At 36.9% G+C, this 23,575-nt stretch overlaps 2 protein-coding genes across 2 annotated transcripts; one reads left to right on the top strand and one right to left on the bottom strand.

The window, feature by feature from the left end:
* Nucleotides 1–766: 766 nt before the first annotated feature.
* plpp6 (phospholipid phosphatase 6) lies at nucleotides 767–9,683 on the bottom strand. Its single transcript, XM_039692647.2, has 2 exons — nucleotides 9,029–9,683; nucleotides 767–4,479 (listed from the first exon to the last, which is right to left on the bottom strand). The coding sequence occupies exons 1-2, from the start codon at nucleotides 9,513–9,515 to the stop codon at nucleotides 4,112–4,114; spliced, it is 855 nt and encodes a 284-aa protein (XP_039548581.1). The 5' UTR covers nucleotides 9,516–9,683; the 3' UTR covers nucleotides 767–4,111.
* Nucleotides 9,684–11,531: 1,848 nt separating this feature from the next.
* Nucleotides 11,532–20,258, top strand: prdx6 (peroxiredoxin 6). The gene is made up of 5 exons (XM_039692706.2): nucleotides 11,532–11,704; nucleotides 14,057–14,213; nucleotides 15,858–16,004; nucleotides 19,521–19,667; nucleotides 19,866–20,258. The coding sequence occupies exons 1-5, from the start codon at nucleotides 11,613–11,615 to the stop codon at nucleotides 19,989–19,991; spliced, it is 669 nt and encodes a 222-aa protein (XP_039548640.2). The 5' UTR covers nucleotides 11,532–11,612; the 3' UTR covers nucleotides 19,992–20,258.
* The last annotated feature ends 3,317 nt before the right edge of the window (nucleotides 20,259–23,575 follow it).

Genomic DNA, 23,575 nt, shown 5'->3' with positions numbered 1-23,575 from the left:
TTACAGTTTTAAACAATGTCACATTCAATTCGAATTACTACTATTAAGTATTACAATACTAATATAAATTCCAACTAAAGCAGTTCTCCATTATGTTTTTACTTGCGTTTGACCTAAATGGACTGAACAGAATAAATTAACTGGAGAAGATTTCCATGTCAAAGAAGGCGGAGCCCCAAAGCCACACCTATATTACATAATCGCCATGGAACAATGGTAGTTCGAAAGTGTTTTCCAGAAGGTTCGTTTTTTACAATCGAACAAAAAACAAATACCATTTTGACGTCACACCACTTAATTCTTTGATTGAGCAGAAAGTATATCAGAGCCTTTATTGTGCAAAAAGAAAATTTCACTTACTCAAAAAAGTAATGGGGCCTCTCAAAAAATTTTGTATGCACAAAAATACATGGACGGAATACAAGTATTGAAATTTGTTGGAACAAATCCGGAACAAAGTCTCATAGGAGTTTATACTGAAACACAACCAAAATACTTTCTTAAAATTTTCCATTATGTAAATGTCTCAGATCCTGTTTGCACTACATCACAGAATCAGATTGTTTTGCTATTTGTTCTATAACATTTAATTTTCTTTTCATACAGATTTTACTGTCCCACATCTTCATATGGAGGCATATATAGTATTAAAACTCCTAGAACTAACTGTAAAACAGATATTAAGCTGAGGAGAAGAGGACTTTCTTGAATTACAGTTTTACTCGCGAGACTAGATATTTGGAGAAAACACAATTCCAAGGCAAAGTCATGGCATCTTCATATTTATTTAGAAAATACAATCACATTATGATCAATGTAGAGTATATTTTACATCACAAATGAACAGTCAAAGCAGGCACCACATTAAGCTAATAAATCCCTTTTAGTTTTCACTTTGGTGAATGTACAATCGCCACACTTTTCACTGAAGACTAAACAACGATCAAATGTCAGATGAAAATAGCTGATGAAGCCAATTAAAATGACTCCAAAAAATGACCTGAAATATCAAATAAAAATGTCTTCCATATTCCCTCTCCATATCCAATAGGGGGGGAAAAAAAACAATATACAGTGTCCCATTGCAAACAAACATCACTAAAACAGCACAAAATTTTTGCAATTTAAAAATAATATTTTCTATTTATTAGTTGCCATCTGTCTGTATTTTGATATTGCACAAATGATCAAACAATTGCATTTTCAAGAAAGAACAAGAAAAAGTGCCTATGCTCTCCTGAAACAGTCAAAACGCCCACAACCTTCACCAGACACATACTTTACAGTGAATCATTATGAGGGAATGCACTGCAAGAGTAGACATATTTCAAAGAAAGAAGAAGAAAAAAAGATCTCTATATTTTAGGGTGGATTTATAATATCTTTGATGCCACTGTACTTTAAAAGACTCAGAACTATGAGCTGACATTTATTCCAGTAAGGCTGTGTGTGTGTGACACTTCTCTTTGAATGGAGTGCGTGTCAAATCAATCATCAGGATACAGAGAAGAAAAATGTGTGGAATTAAACTGAAATTTAAAACAATAATTACACATTTATCACCACAACAGTAATAGTAACAAGTTATATGGGAGAGAGACGCTAAAATAAAGTTAAAAGTTTTGGATAACCAGTTAACAAGTGGAATGTAACAAGATATATAATTAATGGGTTTGGGAATTTATGCGAGGACAAATTTCCTTCAAACTGGAAGCAAAGATTTCTCTGTAATTTCATTGTATGCGTTATATTCACTGGAATCACTAGAATAGCCAAACTTGGTTACAAGAGGGTGACTCATAAAAAGAATGGAAGAGTAAGACATTTTCAATTTTCAACAACGAGTCGTAAGATATATAAAACGGGGAAAATATTGCATGTAAAATTATAAAATGTTGCATTATTGCCCATGGTAATACCATGGCTTTTAAACATGTACCAGGTAACACCATTGTATTCAGACATTTATTAGCAACATGTCAAAAAAAAAAAGTGCATACCTGTAAATATGTAATCACTCAGTAAAATGGCATGTCAAAGTGCAGTGTCACAGTACAAGCCCACTACTTATTTTGCACAGCTGGTCCTTTAGTAAATACGAATGTCATCATGGTGAAATTTACACCTGCTTAATGCTACCAAATGGCCAACAGCCACGTTTCCACTGTCAGGCCAAAAGCGAGCGTGCTAGTGTGTTCCCGGTGCCAGTCACATTTCCATGATTTCATATACCAGCTGACATCAGAATTAAAGACTTTTCAAATCATTTTAGCTCAACTCACTTTAAGACAGTGTTTGAAATAACTTCGGTTTTTGATCCGGTGTCACCATGCGATGCAGAAATATTTATTTGCGATGCAGAAGACTTTGACTTTGCGCGCTATGCGTTAAATATGAACATTTGAAATCAGACAAACCATACAGGGAGGCTATCACAGTATTTATTTTATCTGTCAGTACGCCTCGTCTCTTTATATCGGACTGTCTGATATCAATTTAGCGTCGCATGCGTCATAAAACAAAGCAACTCCGGTTTTTCGGGAGCTATCTTTGTTTCTCTGTCTGAAAATACAACTGTATTGGGACTGCCACTGGAGAGAGTGATACACCTCCTCAGGGAATATGTTTTTGGTGGACAATTTGTAGAAATTATCGTTCTTTCTATATGTGATGTAAACACACAGACTACAAATAAACAGAAACAGACGTGACTGAACAAGTACGCGTGTCCTTTCTTTTGTGAAATAACGGTAAATACCACTTTATTCCTGTGTGACTAATGTGCAATAACACAAATTAATTAATTATGATCAATTTATCACTTATTATTGTAAAACATCAATGCTTGGGTTTTAAATGTTTAAGTAAACTACAAAAATGCCAACAAACGGCCGCTTTTATCATGTTCGTTTTGCAATCTCGCTAGTTAATTTCTTTCTGACTAGTTTTCTGATAAAACTTCCATTTGTTGGTGAAATGATGGGTTTGTGTGACGTTGTTCAATTACGGGCGGGTTTTAGTGAAGCGCTGTGGAGCTTCTATCCCGACGGTGGAAACACAGAGTGGTTTTGGGCTAGGTGCTACAGGTCCGAGACTGTTAGCCCAGCCCGGCCCATGGCTTTTGCTGGCTCAACAGTGGAAAAGCGGCTATTATGACAGATTCTCCTGTGATTACGGCAAAAGTTTGCAGCATATAACGTGATTTATGGCTCTATAATCACAGTTGAGGCTTTAATCCAATTAAAATCCATCATATCAAAATATAACAGAAATAGACCTACTTCATAGACCAATAAGATTGCATCAAAAAGTGCAATGCAATTTATCAGTGGCTAGCAGTCACAGTTAAAGCAACAGAACAGAAAACAAACCAACAAACACAGAATAGAGCTTTAAAACGCACACAAAATAGTTTTTTCAGAGTATAGATATCAGAGCAATGAGGAACCCTATATAACCCTTCAGAGATAACAGAACTACTTCCCTGTGAATATCTATTGAGGACGCCACATACCCTAAAGGTATTAGAGCTGCGCTGAAAATCACCCCGATGTTTCAAATCCTCTCCCTCGCCTAATTAAACATTCATTAATGAATAGCTTTTCATGTTAATTAGAGATCTGGCTGGTTTTTTATTAAAACGGAGGCAAAATCTTCATGACGACGCCTATTGTTTAAGGTGATATAAATATGTAGAATCACAAAGATGAGGTTTTATTCTGTAAACAAGAACATTGAAGTCAAAAGCCAGAGGTCGCCCCAATCATCCTCCTTTTTTGATAAGCACCAACCATCAAAAAAGCAGAGCACAATGGCAAATGATTAAAAAAAAAACTGGCATAATCTATCTAGCATCACAGTATTGACACTAAAGACGTAAAGTAAGAGAGCGTGAGGCAAAAAATCTTTAAGTGGTGGAAAATAAGACTGCTCTCTAACACTTTAGACACTGATTTATCTGTAGAATCTAATTTAAACCTGGAAATTACTGGCAGATGATCTGAGAGATTCATTTTTACATTCAAATTAGCAGACGCACAAAACTAACATAAACACCAAGGAATTACAGTCTAGATCCTCCAAAATGTTCCCTTTCCTCAGTCTTAACTTCTCAGTGAAGCTGTCCCATCGTGCTTTGCAAAATGACAGGAGACAACCAGAGAATCTCAACTAAATTATATTGCCAGTAGCCCATGAAGAAACCGAACACCACATCCGTCACATTATGGCGTCCAAGGAGAACCCTAGAAAAACCAACTAAAGTGGCCCAGAGCAGGACAAGAACGCGGAGCGGGGCCGCCAAAACCAGGTGGGCCAACAGAAAGCGGGCGCACATTGAAGCACGTGTGGCATGGCCTGATGGGAAGGAATAGCGGTCCACAGAGAACGTGGCAAACATGTCCATACGGTTATGAGCAGGACGTCGGCGCCGCACTACAGCCTTCACCACGCCGACCAGGACCAGGTCCAGTACCAAGGCTGAAAAAGAAATGACAAAAACGTAAGAAAACTGGACAACCGAGAAATTGATGGATTAGACTGAAGTCTGGTAAACCCATATCCAAACTAAAACTTTGGGTATTTTTCAGTTATAATGTTCATTGTGCTTACAGTATGGAATTCTCTTTATGTTTAAGGTATAAATAACTTCACACATTACAGTTTGAATCACATTAAATACACACTGTGAATTTAAATGCACAACTATAACCACTTTTGCCCTAGTTTCCATAACAAGCACCAGCAATGCCAGAAAATCATTGGATATCCTGGTATTTCTGCATGTAGATTTGTTCAGAATACATGGACAACAAAAAGCAAAGTGATAATCCCACACAGCAATGATAATATCAGCAGCAAGCAGCACTTAATATGATTTATCTGTCAATAACACTATACATCTTTACAGCCTTTCTCTAAATAACACCGCACACTCGCCTGCTCAGTTCAGTGCCAAATGCATTCAGTCAATGGCTTTGCTTCCATCCAATGCTAAAAATTTCATTAGAATATCACATAAAACATCTACGAATACAGCACAGTTTCCACCCCATGTGCTCAAAAGAACAAAAATCATAATTTCCTGGGAAATTGGCACAAAATATCAGTAATAAAAATGGCAGTTTCTGCAAAGCCCCTTTCACACAGAGATTCCAGAAAATACGTGGATAATGTGACACGGCATTTGTCCCGGGATTGTTTGATTTCGGTTCATTCACACTGCCAGTGATTTGCCGGGATCTGTGAGCGCGTTCACACACAACCCGTAAAAATCCCGGCAAGACACATGACATCAGGATGAGACGTATAACGGACGCGTCGAAAACATGTACACGTATACGGTTCCACAAAACTGGTGAACGATCTCAGCTTCAGCACGGATAATGAGGAGCTCCTGGTCTCTGCTTCGTTCCAATTTGCAGACATTTGTTCGTCCTTTCTTTGTTGATGACGAACACATACTTTCTTCTAAGAGGAACAGAGTCGCGCGATGGCACGAGCGTCATCACTATGACACACCCTTTAAGGCATTTGTCCTGGCTTTTGTTCACACAGCACGCATTCCGGGACTGATTCCTGCAATGTTGCTAGGTCCCCAACCCGGATTCAGTCCCGGTATCAAACCCGGGTCGTGTTTGCGCTCACACAGAAGCCGTTCTGGCAATTTCCCGGGATCAACGCACTGTGTGAAAGGGGCTCAATTGAGAAAGCCACTGAGGCTATTTTTTTCATTTATTATAAATGAGTTGCGCCTCAGCGTGAGCCACGTTATTCTACTTGAGGAAGAGCACGCCTGGTGTTTGGGAACACAATCACGTGAGAGCGAGACACTTCCGGAAGGTCATTAAACCCAACCATTCTGGTGACAGACTTTGGCTCAGGCATTTCTGAATGACCAAACCAACATTTGAGATTCTGTGCAATGAAAATGGTCAAAGTCGTAGTATCTTTATTTGTCTCCCCAAGGAGAAATTTATTTTTGACCTGATTTTTGACCTGATTTTTGCTGCAAGGGTTTCAACAGAGAAACCACAAAAGCACAAGGTTAAGACAAAAAGGCGAAAGTACATAGAACATTTGGGCTACTCAAAGGAGCTGTGCAAAGTGCGCATTACCGTGTTCTATTGAGAGTGAGGAGTCACATGACGATTTGGGCGGGGTCTGAGCCAGTCGGCCATGATGGTAGGAGACGCTATCGGCTGCCAGGGCAGGGGCAACTCCTTCAAAACTTCACAGAGGCGCAACTAAACCAAGCGTGCCGCACAAGCCCTCAAAAGTGAAGCCAAAACGTCTCGATCGCCCCCTAGTGACCGGTCCTAGTATAGGTCATAAACCCCGCCTCCCTATGTTATTCAACGAGACGTGAGACCAACTAAACCATTAAATTACACTTCACATATCCTTTTTCCAAAGATAGTTTCTGTCATTTACTGTAGTTTCTATCACGTTGATGTAATTTCAAGAGTTTGTTTTTAGATATTTGATGCTATAAAATCGGTGCTCTGACATCATGATTGACAGCTGTGATTGACAGGTTCTCTGTGCGAAATAGTCAGTGAAGCACCAACAGACTTTTTTTCAAAATGTTGACTGTGGTTATTAGTTGTATTTACCTTATTTTAACGAGGTACTGCAATCAGCAGACATCATTGGACAGGAACGGAGCAGACAGAGGCCACTTAAGAAAAGTACAGGGCGTGTGCTAGCGATTGATTTAGTGAGAGTGAGGGCGGGGCCTTGATTTCACGGCTTTAATTCCTGCTCACGACTGCGTGTCTGGTCCCGAAAACGCAAGTGCGCAGACTCAAGTACCAAGATGTCAGCGCCATATCGGGACATTGGCGGCTTCAGTTCTCTCCGATGGAAAAGAGCGAAGGGGCGTCGTCCATCTTTTTTACAGTCTATGGACTAAACATTCCAGCAATAGTGAGAGAGAGAGACAGCGCAGTGCAGTATTTGTTTACATTTTAGCAATACGCCGCAGTTTCTTTGGAAGATATGGAGAAGGAAGAGAAAAGAAAGGGTTTCTATATCGGGAGACTCAATAGCAATGCTAGCCAGCTTTATTTAGAGAAACTGCTTGTCAATAAACTGACAGCAGCAACAGCGAGCAAAGCATGGTTTGTTTCTAATGACTTAAAGCTTCTGAACTCTTGCATTGTGTAGGCAGTAACGTTAGGCACTGATACCATACACCAGGTAATTGACTGTCAGGGTATCTGAAAGGTGGTAGTGCTTTGGGTCTTTAGCCCATTCTGTAGCAGGTTGTACACATCCATGTTGTTGATGTCAAGTAGTTTCTCTAAATAACGCTGCTTGGTGTTGTTATTTAGTCTCTCCCGATAGAGCCCATAGCTCAAAAGCTCCTCAATCATGTTTGACTGAACTGATATATTTTAAGCTATTCTTCATTGTATCAACAGAGAATATGATATATGATACTGTAGACCCATTTTAGTAGGTCCTGTTCATATGAACCATTAAACCATCATGGCCAACTCCACTTGATTACATATGAAAGACATTTTTTCCACAGTGATGAGTGGAAAGATATTTTCAAAAAACGTTGCTTGATTAAAGCTGCCCCTGAACACAAAGCTTATGATTACCAGGATTAATTAAATGTTTCATAAAACATGTTTAATTAGGCAAAATCTCTGGAAAGAGATCAAGCACGGCTGCAGGACCTGCTGTGCATATCTCTGTATTTCAGAAACAAGCCGAGTTGGCCATTCAGCTCAGCTGTAGTTTTAAAACCTGTCGACGTTAGTGAATGGGATGTCAAAGCAACAAGGGCGCGAGTGGAACGACAATCGCCGTAGCGGGATCGGTAAGAGAGTGATTATCGATCCATTTTCCCTCTGGGAATACTGCTGAGAATCATGATTAATAAATCTGGATCTCTTGGCAGCAACAACCAAGAAGCCTTTCACAATTTAAATGGGTTGCCAATGATCCACATCAATAAAGGAAAGCCAGAATGAATGGAAAACTGCCTCACCTGCAGATCCCCCTGGTACTGAAAACATTTGAAGGAAAGAGGGGTCCAAAAGAAAAGATCAGGGATGTTTCATTGGGAAGGCGGGAGCAGAGGAAGTGGGTTATGATTTGCATCATACATCATAGAAAATGAGCCTGAAAAAGGACCAGAAAGAGTGGGGAATGCAGAAATGCAAGAAACCAAAATTGAAGCCAGCCTGGATATTAGCTGTGACTAAAGAATGCAGATAAATGGATGATCATGCAGATGTATGGATGTATAGATGCATGATCATGACTTTACAAAAAAAAAAAAAAAAAAGGTACACCTCAAACGTGAATTCTGAAGCTGGTCTTTTTAAATGAGAAAATCCTAAAAGATTACCAGTAGTGGCCAAATCATTTTGACTCTTTCCTCAGTTCACAACATGCATTGTAACTGCATTATTGTCACGGTCTAGGCAAGACACTGACCCAGAATAGATGTTAAAATAAAAGTTTAGCCACAAGACTTAGAGATTATACACCACACAAACCTAATTTTGAAAGAATTGCTCACCAACACTGTCTGTGCAAAATAAAATTATATCCTTTTTTAACTTCCATCATTAACTTGTAAACACGTTAACTATTGCGATATATACACAAGAATACTAAAGCGTTCACTGAAAAACCCACTTACATCTTAACATCCAAAAAGCTACTGTATACACAAATAATAATAGAAAAAAAAAAATAAATTCGCTAACTAAATAAATTTTATTAAAATAATAAATGCATTAAAATAAAATAAAAACATTTTGACTTAAATAAACCAAAACGTTTATATATATATATATATATATATATATATATATATATATATATATATATATATATATATATATATATATAAAGAGAAGATATAAGAAAAGATATAACTGCATCCTATTTTAGGATGGGGGTCGCTCACATGTGGTCCGAGGCATCTAAAAGATTGAAAACCCCTGGTCAATAGTGTAATTTTTGAACTCGAGCATTTCTTTGTGAGATAATAAGAGCGGATTACCCATGAGCAGGTTCAGCATGACCTCCTGACCGGCGACACTGTCGCTTTTATACAGGCAGTACGCGGCACCGGCCAGCCACGCGATCCCGTGCCCAGAGATCTCGATGAGCTTCATGAGCGGCCGCACGCTGCCCCAGGACGAGTCCTCGCAGGCGCACACCCCGAGCCGCTTCGACAGCCACAGGTCGATGGCCAGCAGGGAGCTGAACGCTATGCCGAAGAAAGACGGGTTTAACTTCATGCAGTCCTCCTCGGGTAACTGCTGCCCGCCACCGGTGGAGGAGGTGGACGAGCCCGATCCGCGGCGTCGGCTGGGGCTCTCGGAGGCTCTGAGCCGGGCCGCGGTGGGGTCTGAACCCTGCCTCTGCAGCAGCTGCGGCGGTGGGGGAGTTCGGCTCAGAGAAATGAACTCATAGCGCCCGTTTCCACCGGTGCACGGGACGCTACCGCTGCGCCCAGAGCCGCTCCGCGCTTTAGGAGAAGGCATCTTACCTCACTAATGCCAAGACAGACTAGAGTGTCTTCTGTTTTATTAGATAGCTTTTGGATGCGTCTTTTTTAGGTCATCGTTTTACAGGTGATCACAGAGAACTCGTTTGACTGGACTTCCCCCGCAGCGCCATCTTTGAACTGCAGCTTAGTCTGCGCAGTGCACACTGGGAAAACATGTTTGATTCAACCATGTGACCAAATTAAAAAATAAATTAACATCATTATTATTGTGTGTATATATATATATATATATATATATATATATATATATATATATATATATACACACACATATACATACATTTAATTTATACATATATTTTACAAATGCAATTTATTTATTTGTTTTATTTATTTTTTAATTCAAAATGCATTTATTTTAAATAAATATTTATTTTTATAGTTTATTTATTTATTTATTTAATTCAAATAATCAATTAATTTTAAATAAATATTATTTTTTTAATCCAATGTATTTGTTTATTTAGTTAAATAATTTATTAGTTATTATTATAACTACACTGCTTTTCTCTAAACTTTTTTTCTCCTAGCAATTTTTGAAAACCACTGCCCTAGACTACAAAAGTGGACAAAAACAGCAGCAAAAACCAATTAACAGCACTTTCATTAAAACTCAGATTTTAACTTAACATGTTTTACAGGTTTCTTTTAAATCAAATTTTGAAATATGTCACTCATAACATACCCCATGTAAAAAGTTTTATGACAAAACACTGCATATTTTCTTTAACCTTTGTGTTCTATGATGTGATGAGTCTCTTGTGTTTTACTTAACATACGATATGAGAATAAATATGCAATACAGTAGTTATTACAAACTAATGTGTGCAATACAGCACTGGTCTATAATGTCAAAACCACACAATAGTTATAATAAACACCAACATGGAGAAAAAATCAACATGAAGAAAGCAGCTGTCTGATATTTTAACAAAAGTCTGACTTTTGTAAAAAAAAAAAAAAAGACTGCTCCAGATCATAGCTTCAGACGCATCAGCTCGCCCGCCATGTTGGAATGGTCGGCGTGTCATCATTCACAGTAGAATCAATGATGGTGCCATAACATTGTGTAGGCTAGCTTCTGGTTGTGAAACCTCAACTTTGTCCATGTGATAACTTGTTTGTTTGTGTTTTTACATGTATTAACACAATATTATAGGTTATTATGCTATTGTAACTTTTTTAACGTCGTATTAGCTGACGCCTTCATCTTGTTGTATTGTGTTGGTCTAGCAAAATCATCTGCTGAAGTCTATTGTAAATATAAGTTGCAGATGCACCCATAGATATCTATATAAAGGCTAGATGTCTCACGGCGGAGTATTTATCGTCTTCACCAGCGGCCATCTTGCCACAGACAGGCTTTCTGGCGGGCTCTGTGGTATCTGATGTAAGAAATACTTTTATCTCGTTGAAATCTTGACGGATTTACAAACGGTTGGTTTCTTACAAACGTTATTAATGTGACTATAATTCTGGATGATTATTTATTCATACACTTATTATTCATAAGTAAGCAGTATCATAACTACATCTCTGAAAATAGAAAATTGAGCAAGTTATGGTGATTTAAAAAGTACATGCACCATTAAAACAATGTTACCAGTGAGCGAGCTGCCTGTGACAAGATGGCCGCCAGGTGCTGACGTCGACCTCCATTGGCCAGCAGCGCGGACGAGATATCTAGCCTTTATACAGATAACTATGGATGCACCAACAACTTCTCACGAGTAGTTCACGGACCGGTGTTTTGACCGTTCAAATATGGCGGACGGCTTACCGACTTTTACTGTCTATGCTTACCGATGATGCATCTATGTAGTGTATATGCAATTATAAAATAATTAATTTTGCAGAAAAGACATAATTGCATTTTTACATGAGCTACAAAACGTTTGAATCGTAAACGCTGAGAATAAATTTAAAACTGAATTTAATATTTGAGTTTAGGGATGTGGCTGTTTCGTCCAATCAGAACCGCCCACTCCTCTGTCTTCCTGCTACATGAACCTCCATTCCATGGTTACATGTGCGGACTACAGAGAGACCAGACTCGTTGAAAACAACAGTCATGCCTGGAATTCTGTTGGGAGACGTGTTACCTAACTTTGATGCAGAGACTACAATCGGCAAGATAAAATTTCATGAATTCTTGGGAAATTCGTAAGTAGCTTAATCGTATGTTTGTTTCAGCTGGCCTAACGTTACTCGGAAAACTCTGAAATCTAACGTTACATTTAATGTGCTTTTAATTCAGTCATGATCATTAGGTGGCTGACCTGATCGATACATTAACGTTACTCCTATATGGCATTTGGAGATTAAAACACGCCTAACGTTATATGTCAGATAGTGCGTTGTACTTCAACATTATATCTCTAACGTTACTCAAATAATCAGTTAACTTAGTTGGTTTATTTTTTCATTCAGAAAGCTTTTCTTTATGACTCCACGACAGCGCCATCCGGGTTTTTATGACATGCGTTGACGTAGCACACGAATGAATGAACTTCGTGTAATAACACAAAGCAAACTATTTTGTTAATCATAACTACTAGTAGAAATATTAATCCACCTTTTTTAAAAAAAAAAAAATACATCAATGTTTCATTGCAATTAACCAAATAACACATTTCTCAAAGTTATGTCAGATATTACTGCAGACTTCATTTTCCTTTAAACCATTTGCTTTCATTGTAAAAGTGTAAAATCTGATTAGTCACTGTCATAGACCGCAAAATAGGTCACTGTGGCTGTAAGAGTTAGCATAACAATGGCTGTTATTGTTGAGAAGTGCCAAAATGGAAGTCCCCCATATTCTGCCAAAACACTTTTATTATAGGCTATTCATTAAAAGCGAATGCCTGGAAAGTTTAGTTTAAAATAATTTAAAATAACTTAAAGTCAGGCTAATTATTTGTAATTCACTTAAAATAAAAACATGATATTTGTTTATAATATCTTAATATCACCAAGTCGAAATGGACAATTCTTATTTTATTATGGAAGATTGCAATAATTCATATACACTATTTATTTGTGTACACTTTTTTATTTTTATTGTTTTAATTGATAAAGACTGATGCAACTTCCATTTTATGCTTGCCTAAATATCTACATGCTTTTTAGTAGCCTTTAGCAGATTAGAGCTGGGCAATAATAGCCTATCAAGCAGTTGATATTTGCTAGTGTATATTCAACTCAAATGCATATTAAATATTGCCACATGCCAGTATAGGATTCATGTTTTTTAATGAAATATGCACATAAGCATAGCAGCATGAACTGACCTGAAATGTTGCATTATTAATATTCAGGATGTGTTCCTATTCTCAATGTATTATCTAACAGAAAAGAGGGCCTGTCCGTGGTCTCCATTTCAAGCCAAACATCTGCCTCTTAAGAGGTCCTGCCCTTGGGAATGGAAGATGCTACAGTTGAAGCATTTAACAGATGTTGTGAATAAGAGGATGTTTAGCAACTCTTTGTTCTGCATTTCCCAATTTAGAGTTTTGCATTGCAGAAGTCTGCACAATTCTGTCAAAATGATCCGATGTGATCTGTACGATGTGAAGCTAGACGGGTTGTGACGAGATTTTGCAAGAGTTTGAACTTCCTTTCATTGTGAGGATCACGTAATGTGACACGACCTCCAGAGTTTGACGCTGTTTCTTTAACAGCAGTCAAAACAGCTGTTGGCTTTGAATAAGAAGTGCTGCCCTGTGCTTTTCTACAAAACAATACTGCAAATCTTTCAGGCCGAATGGAGATTACATTTATCTAGCTGATTAGAGATGCCAATAACTTCACAGTTAGATAAAGAGAATTTTCTCAGACATATTCGAATTCTTGTCTACAGGGAGTGAATCATTCTTGTCCCTGTAATTTGGGAAAAACATATGACATGATTACACAATCCCAGTGTAATGAATTGTCCATACACCCACATGATTTCCAGTCAAGGCTGTTTTGAAATGGTTCAACAACCTGCCATTCGTAAACTAGTTTGAATTTGTAATCAGTGACCATTTAACTGAATTGGTCTTTTTTCTTAGAGGAGTATTTCACCAATGACAAGATGGGCTTTTAACTCTTTCCACGTCATTAGAGTTTTTCATCAATCTATACGCTAGGGTGTGATATACCCATCTTCTGAGTGCAGAATCCCCGGATCAAAACTCAGGTGAAGCAGAAATAAGCGATAAAAGTATTGCTTACATGTTAACGCTTTCATCAAATGGCATATCAAAGTGTTGATTTAAAAAAAAAAAAATGCCAAAAGGAAGAAAGTTCAACACCCACAATGCACTGGGTTTGATCCCTGAGCAGGGATACAAAATAAAAAAAAATCTCTGTACAATCTTTTGCTAACAAATAAATAAAATTTCTATGCAGGTAACACTGATAAAGATTAAACATGTTCATGTACACTCTACTAACACTGTTAAAAATGTGCAAAGTTATCTTTTTAAAAGTATGTATTTCTTAGCTTCCATCTTGTTTTTTCCTCTTTAGGTGGGGTATCTTATTCTCGCACCCACGCGACTTCACTCCAGTGTGTACGACTGAACTAGCCCGCGCTGCGAAGCTTCACGATGAGTTTAAGAAACGAGACGTGAAGATGATCGCACTGTCCATCGACAGCGTGGAGGACCACCTCAAATGGAGTAAGGTGTGCAGATATGACGCATGACATGCCAGAAATAAATATAAAATTTGAATTTATTTTACATATATATATATGTATATATATATATATACACACACACACACACACACACATTCAAAAGTTTGGGATCGCTAATATTTTGAATGTTTTCAAAATAAGTCTCTTCTGCTTACCAAGGATTGATTAATTTAAAAACAGCAATATTGTGGAATTTTTAGGGCTGTCGAACGATTAATTGTGATTAATCGCATCCAAAATAAAAGTTTGTGTTTGCATTTATATGTGGGTGTACTGTGTATAATTATTTTGTATATATAAATATACACACATGCATTTATATTTAAGAAAAAAATATTTATATATAAAATATGTATATTTATATATAATATAAATTATTTATAAATCTATATACAGTATATACATGAAAATATTTCTTAAATATATACAAGCATGTGTGTGTGTGTGTATATATATATATATATATATATATATACAGTATATATTTATACACAGTGCCCCCACATATATTATGTAAACACAAACTTTTATTTTGGATGCGATTAATCGCGATTAATCGTTTGACAGCCCTAGGAATTTGATTCCAATTTAAAATGACTGTTTTCGGTTTGAACGTTTTAAAATATGATTTATACCTGTGATGGCAAAGCTGAATTTTTAGCATCCTTACCTTAGTTTTCAGTGTATAATAAAATGGTTATTATAGAAGCGCAACATAAAATGGTTTATTTTAATTTGTAATAATATTACTGTTGTTTACTGTATTTTTTTGCCCAATAAATCTTTTTGAAAGTAGTATAAACTTATGAAAGATTGTATGCTACTCATAAACAGGTTTCAGATGTCACATGGGCCTCCATGGCTTAGCATTCAATGATGCTGCATTGTTTTGAGACTCTTCCAGCTTGAGCATCCAATCATTGGCCTGTAGCTCTTAGATAAGCACACAAAGGACTTCTCTGATTGGTTCAGACAAAATCACCTTACTGTAATCCCAAAAGGAAAGAATTTCTGCAGCTGACTTTCTCTGAAATCCTCACTGAACAGGGCTGGTATCTTGTTACAAGACATCTGGCTTCCCAAGGGTCTAAACTTGTTCAAAAGTTGCATAACATAATTGGAAACGCATTAAAACTGCTTTGTAAAAAGTTAAGGCACATACTCTATTTGCCAAGATTGTGCTTCTGTTGTTATGCTTCGGTCTGTCTGTTTTAACGCTCTTAAACTCCTTTACCGGACATACTCTCACACCCACATGTGCCTTTGGCTGAACTCTTTCTGAATTCATGTGAATGCCACAGACAGACGTTTCCCACAAGACAGTGTTTTGTTTAAACTTAGTCACTGTGTACTCTGACTGTTTTACCACAGCACTCTTTAATACTCATTATGTGCAAATATCCAAATGTGTACAAGTAATGCTCTTATTGGTAAACCATTTATTAACTAATATTTTCCATTATTAATGGCCTTGTTTTTGTAAAAGGAGTTTTATACATAAAAGTTAATTTACAATTTCCTTTTAATAAGACTTCACATGTTAAGATGACTGACTGATATCTGCAAAAATTGTACAAAATTACTCCATATTCACGCTTCTTTGCTCTCTCTCTCTCTCTCTCTCTATAGGACATTATGTCATTTAACCAAGACAAAGCCTGCTATCCCATGCCGTTCCCCATCATAGCGGATGACAAGAGGGAGTTATCTGTCTTACTGGGGATGCTGGACCCTGATGAGAGAGATAAAGACGGGTTGCCCCTCACTGCCCGTTGTGTGAGTTTCCATCACAACCATGCTTTAGGGCCTTGGTTGGTGTATGTAGTTTAGAGAAGAGGGCCTTTGAATATGGCCTCAGATGAAGGAGGTTTTGGGCTGCATTTAAAATTGCATACTTGTAGTTAGGGCTGGGTATTGTTAGGTATTTCACAATTCGATTCGATTTCAATTCTTGAGGCTTCGATTCGATTCGATTTCGATTCGATTCAATATTGACTTATTAGCTTCGATATCGATTCAATAATAAGTAAATACACAAGTAATTAAGTGCCTGAGTATATTTTTAAGTAATGTGCGCAGTTTTACCAATGGTAAAGAACAAATTGACCCCAGCATGTTTGTTTCCTGTCATGGTTTATTCAGTAGAATAAAAATGTACAATATTGTATGTGTTGAATTCAAACAGAACTGTGACGAGCACTGTACAGTGCTTTAACAACACCTCTAAAGTGCAAGTAACTAAGTAGTAGAAAGTATATTTCTTTCTTCCTATACATTCAAGTTAAAAAAAGAAATGTAAACAGAAGCACAAAATGTGCATACTCAAAAAAGTGCAATATTATAATTATAATTTTGTAAACAATAACACTTAATAGCTGATCACACAGGCCAATTCTAAGGGGGAAAAAATACTAACCTTTTTCCCTCTCAGAAGTTTTTATCTCATAGACTTTATATCATGCATTTCTGACTTTATATCACGCAATTCTGACTTTATATCATGCATTTCTGACTTTATATCATGCATTTCTGACTTTATATCACGCAATTCTGACTTTATATCACACATTTCTGACTTTATATCATGCATTTCTGACTTTATAACACCCAATTGCGACTTTATATCACGCAATTGTGACTTTATATCTCGCAATTCTGACTTTATAACACCCAATTGCGACTTTATATCACGCAATTGTGACTTTATATCTCGCATTTCTGACTTTATAACACCCAATTGCGACTTTATATCACGCAATTGTGACTTTATATCTCGCAATTCTGACTTTATATCTTGCAATTCTGAGAAATAAAGTCAGAATTGCGAGAGGTAAACTCCCAATTGTGAGAAAAAAAAGTCAGAATTGTGAGATAAAAAGTCGCAATTACCTTTTTTATTTTCCATTTTGTGGCGGAAACAAGCTTCCATAGTTCCCGGCTTACAGTGGAATCCAAAATGAGCCCAAACGTCGGCTTTTAATGTTGGCGGTGCAGTCTTGAATCAGGCTTGAACGGAGTGCAGCTGCTGTCCGTCATCGCGCTATTTTGCTAAGGGCTAAAGCGTGACTTGTACAACGCTGAACGCTCTCACTAGAGTGTAGCCCACAGCGCCGCCACTGGCCTGGATGGCTGAATCGATTCATAGGATTTGATGAATCGATATTGAATTGAGAAGCAAAAAATTGCAATGCATTGATGAATCGATATTTTTACCCAGCCCTACTTGTAGTAGGCGAAAAACAATATCTGACAGAAGTAGTATGTCCATTTACCAGTACTCATAAAAGAGAAGGCAAAAAGAACCTTGATGACCTACTACTACTACTACTACAGTCATGGCCAGAATTATTGGCACCCCTGGTAAATATAATTTAAAGTCTGTAAAAATAAATCTGCATTGTTAATCCTTACCAGGGGTGCCAGTATTTCTGGCCATGACTGTATCGGTGAGATTCTGAAGTGTGCATACTTTAGACACTTTACAATCCCACAAGGCCACGGGGGAGAATTTGTGAATGGCAGAGAAGCAACACAACTGACGCTGGTTGGTCACATGATAATAACAAGATGGCGAATGTAGTACGCCAGATTATATTTGTACTACACACACTTTTTTTTTTAGCAGTCACAAAGTAATTACTACTTCAAATACAAAAAAAAAAAAATACTACAAATAAAAATAAACAAACTTGATGGGAGAATGTGTGCACCTTTAAGCAAACTTTGAGCCGTGTGTACGCACATTCTGGAGACAAAGGGAATAGGCTACACAGATAGTGAGCTGGAGTTAAATGTCTTTTTGGTCACTTTTAGACCCAAAATCTAAAGAAAATTACAGCCTATAGGCTACAGAAAGATACCACAAAGCCAATCACTTGTAGCCAATATCTATCCCTTCTCAAGTGCTAAATAAAAGCCTTCTTTTAGTTTTTATTAGTCCTAATAAATAGCCTACAGTGCATGCTCTCAATTCTCAACAGTTGTTCTCAACAGTTTAAATAAATGAAAGAATGATTTAAACTGTTTTACTTCTGATATAAACATTTAGATTAAATATGCCATTCTCATTAATGGAGTTAAACACTTAAACTACATGAAATCATTACTGAGAAGTTACAATAGATATGCATATTTGTTGTGGATGCAATGCTTTTGAACACTTTTCCTCTAACATGCTGTGTTTTAATGTTTTAACTAGAGATAATTGCTAATCATGATAATAGCAGATTGTTTGAGAAAATAGTTCCATGCGAATAATGCACAACCATGTCTATCTGTTCCCATTAAAAATATAAATGAATTAAAAATACTATTTGGCCAGTGGAAAAGATTGAAAAAAATCTTTCTCTGAAATGCATTTTACACTATTTGATTTAAAAACAAGGCAAGGATATAGGCTACTAAAAATAATAATAATAAATATAGCTGCAAGCAGCAATACCGGGGCCAAGCGCAAAGACGACAAGACAAGACAAGCCAACATGTGTCAGACCAACTGCAGCAAGGAGCAATTGAAGACATTTAAAGATGAATTTAGGCAAAATGGCTTAAATTACAAATACAGTAACTTATAAAATGATTCAATGGTTTATCATAATCGAACAATAGGTGGTGCAGTTATGAAATCGATACATTGTGTTCAGAGTGAGATGACAATAATTTATCGTGACACGGCACATCTGTATTTCATATTTTCCTAACGACTTTTTTCTTAACACGGTATCACGTGGATGAATAATCATATGAAAATTATGATGATATGCATATTTAAACTAGGCGTTGTAAGCACCATATATGGTTATTTTGGGGGAGGAGACGCACGTGCGCACAATCTTTGGCTGACTGGATTTATAAAGTGAATTCTGTGCAGGTTCGAACGGTTTTATAAATCTGAATATTTTTTGCCGTAAGCCATTTTTGGCTTTCGGGTGCACGTACAATTTATCCTATGCACAGTTTTATAAATGAGACCCCAGAGCCTGAAAAGGTGAATGTGAAACTGATCTGGCTGACTAAATAACTGTTGATGTTCTGCTGCATGCAACATTTCCATTGCCCCTTGTACCCGCATATATCTAGTCTTCGCTATAATATTAGACTTTTGCAGAACTGGTATGCTACTAAGGCAAGAAAACACTGAGGAACTTGCCAAGAGAAGACGCATCAATACATATAAAAATCCATTGGTTATATGGTCTTTGAATAAGATTAGTGTGGTGTTATCTCATTAGGGCACTAGTTATGAAGGTGAAATGTTTTTTATAATCCCTTAACACATTTATTATATTTCAGGTATTTGTGGTTGGTCCTGATAAGAGGCTGAAGCTGTCTATCCTCTATCCAGCCACCACGGGGCGCAATTTCGATGAGATTCTCCGCGTTATAGACTCCCTGCAGTTAACGGCAACAAAGAAGGTGGCCACACCTGTGGACTGGAAGGTAGAAACAGTCTTTGATACTGTACTTTATGTAATCTAGTACCTGAGTGTGTATACATTTCTTTCTCTCATATTGCAGAGCAGTTGTGTTTGTTTTTATGTGGTAAAAATTGTGAATGTGAACTAGAATGTTGCACACCTAAACTTCACTGAATGTTTGTCTGAAATTCTTACATTTTATTTTTTATTTTTTTCTAAGCCTGGTCAAGAAGTCATGGTCATCCCCTCTCTCTCAGATGAAGATGCCAACAAGCATTTCCCAGCTGGTTTTACCCTCAAAGAGGTGCCTTCTGGGAAAAAATACATTCGCTACACCAAACCATAACGGATAATTAAGTTAATACAGAAGAAATGCCACTTAACTGACACCATATTGTAGTCCACTTGATGTGATGCGTTCTCCCGCTTGACTTCTCCCATCACCTGCTATTAAACAGACGAATCAAGAAGTTAGTTCATAAAGTGACACATCATTAGGTCATTACATACAATATAATTGTTTCGTGCCTTAATTTCAATAAAACTGTTCCTTTTGTAATTTACAAAGGTTGAGTGTTTGTTCAATAAATAAAATTGAATACTTGCTATTTAAGTAGTTGTGTAGGACCAATGGGATTTCAACGTCTATGGGCTTCACAGGGACCAATCAAATGTTTGTTTTCCGGAGTCGTGACTGGTTCGGACGGAAGGCGGTGTGAAATGGATGCATTGCAAATGTCTTTTAACCATAGATCAGGTTTCATGATATAGTAAGGTGTAACGTGAGAGTTCAGTAGTATGCTTGAGAAAAATTCACAAAGATGAGGAAACTAAAAATGAACTTTGACTCCATTGAGAGAATGAGGAAAAAAACTTTACCAGAACGAACTTTGATCTACATGAAATCTACAGTACATTGACCTGACTGTATGTTCATGGTGCTATTGTGTATGACTTCTCACTTATACAGTAGCTGTTAGATGAAATATGGAAAGTTGAAATTATTGAATCTACTAATTTGTTATAATTGTATTTTATTTTACATTTAAAACACACTTCCGTTCCAAAGTTTTGGGTCCGTAAGATTATTTTAAGTGTTTTTGAAGGAAGTCTGTTCGATTTTTGATCAATTAGAGTGCAACAAATAATATTGTGAAATTATTAAAATGTAACTTCTTAATGTTTTAATACAGCTGTCAAATCAATTAATCTAACATAAACGTTTGTTTAAAACACACACAAAATATGGTGGGTGGAATTATTCTTTTTAGATATCAGAAAGGTGAATTTTCTATAAATTTCTCCATTCAAGTTGCCAAGGATAATGTCTGATTAAAGTCAAAATGCTATTTTTAAAAACTAAAGGCAGGTAAAATTGTGACACTGTTCTATCACATATTTCATTGGGGGGGGGGGGGGGGTGATTTAATTAGTCTTATGTAAAATTAGCAGTTCTATCCTCCATGTGTCCTAACATGACCCTGAAAAATAGTAAACAATGCCCTGCACCACATTGTAATATCCAATAGGTGGCAGTATAACATCCCTGATTGAATCTCAAAACAGCATTTCATACACCTACAGCAATGGGTCAATGTTTTATTTGACAAGTTTATAAAGTCAAGCATTAAGATGACAAATTACATAACCGCCCTGTTGGTATGTTTTTGAACTTTCAAACCATGTCGATTGACCCACAAAAAAGCTCTGATGAATCATCAAACTGTGACGCCAAACATCAACTCTGGGTGTCAATGAGGCGTGAAAGGATGCCTTGTTATCACAAGCATTCCGTTTGTCCATTAAAAGCTGAAAAATGTTCCCACACAGGCACTTAGCGGAGTAAATCATTGACACGATCCCCATTCCTCGGCTGCCAGCAGGAAGCGCCCTCCTCAGCTTTGGCCCTGGGTTCTGAGAAGCAGGTGATGGCGCTAGTGATGAGTGTGCGGGGACTAGCATGGGCTTTGGGTTACCACAACTATTCAAGCAATGTCACTGCAGCTCGTATAACGGGGTGAAGGTCATGGAAGCTATGCGACTTGACGGCGAGGGCCAGATGCTCTTTTGCTTCAGAGTAGAGGACAGATTTCCTCTCTTTCTCCCTCCCAAAGAATGTCATGAAAACAGACAGGGATTCCCCTCATTGTCCAGTAAAACACAGATGGCATGTATTTTGATGGTGGGATGCTACTGTCTCCGGAATATGGGCCGGATGAGTCACTGGCGGTGTCCGTTACCCTCTCACCCCCCTTGACTCATCAAAGAAATGGCCTTTTCCACCAAATGATGGTTTTAACAGAGAACAAGCACCACTAGATGGCAGTAGCACTTCACTGCGCTGGAGGTTTTCTGCACTTCATTCAACAGCCACTACTTTGATCTTAGAATCAATCTAGTGTCTTTATTAACCCTCGTGCGCTGTTCGATTTCTGTGCACACCCTTTATGGAGCGAGCGGGACGGGTCAAATTGACCCTAATTGGATTCCATACAATTCCTCAAAAAACACACTATGAAAAACAACAAAGATTCAGATACAAACTGAAAACTTTTAATATCAAACATTAGAAAAAAATTAATTCTGACCATATGATTTATGTAAATGTTTTTTTCTAGTGCTGTCAAAGATTAATCGCGATTAATCACATTCAAAATAAAAGTTTGTGTTTACATAATATATGTGGGTGCACTGTGTATAATTATTTTGTATATATAAATACACACACATGCATGTATATTTAAGAAAAAAATATATTATTTATATATAAAATATTTAAATATCATAAATTATATATATATATATATATATATATATATACACACAATATATATATATATATATATATATATATATATATATATATATATTGATGTATATAAATTTCTACAAAAAAAGGTTTGGTTAAAAGCTAGGTATTTCAAATATTTATAATATAAATGGTTATTTTACTATATCTGTGTCTGACAAAGATTTTCATCTGTAATTAATTTACAAATAATTCTGAACAGCGTGATTTTGCTTTTTCAAGTGTGTTTGGTTAGAGTTAGAGCACTTTTAGATACACTTGCACTTTAGAACTTGAGTTGAAGTGCCCTTACATAAAATGAAGGTTTTTATTTTGTGCCTGTACAATTGCTTTTGAATAGCTGTCCATGAGGGTCAGATTGACCCGCGCATGCAACAGTAATTTTGTTTGTATATGTCAAAACACATCAGCATTTTGAAACTTTGGATTCATGTTCTTGATGATAAATGAGAAAACGTCACAAAATATCAAGAAGAAAAAAACAAAAACAAAGGCTAACAGTATTTCCAACAACTAGAAAATCTAAACGGGTCAAATTGACCCGGAACATAATGCAAGGGTGTTTCGCACGGTGATACTGAAGGATGTATTACAAATCAGGGAAGGGCCATCAATGTCAGGGGCCTCCAGCTGAGGGGCCCGAAACCCGGAAATAAGTCACTGCAGATGTAAGATAGATGAAAATTGCTTGAATATGCTGACAATTGCTATAATGTGTAATAAACAAAGAAATGACAAGAACTGTCTGTTCATTGAACCTTCCACAGTACTAGTGCCCTGTTTTAGTGCCCGGGCGTATTTGCTGTGAAATATCATTATTTGTCCATTATGTAAAAAGTATCACGGTTTGGTTTTAAGGATATGCAGTTGGTTGCAATTAAAAGTTGTGAATGGGTCAAAAATCAAACTGAATTGGTATTTTGTTAGTGTTAATTCGAACATCACAATGGGTGGTTCTCTTTGTGATATTGAGCAGGACTTGTTAGTCCAATGGCTGTTTATTAAGAGTATTGTAAGTCACTTTGCATAAAAGTGAATGGATAAATACCAACTTTAGGTAACACGTTATTAATTCGATCTTAATAACAAAATCATTAGTTTATACATTATGAAACTATACT

This window comes from Pimephales promelas, chromosome 13, assembly GCF_988280905.1.
Source record: "Pimephales promelas chromosome 13, fPimPro1.hap1.1, whole genome shotgun sequence".
In the NCBI taxonomy this organism is placed as follows: domain Eukaryota; kingdom Metazoa; phylum Chordata; class Actinopteri; order Cypriniformes; family Leuciscidae; genus Pimephales; species Pimephales promelas.
Note: the sequence above shows the minus strand (reverse complement) of the source record. Positions and strands in the feature narration are given on the sequence as shown.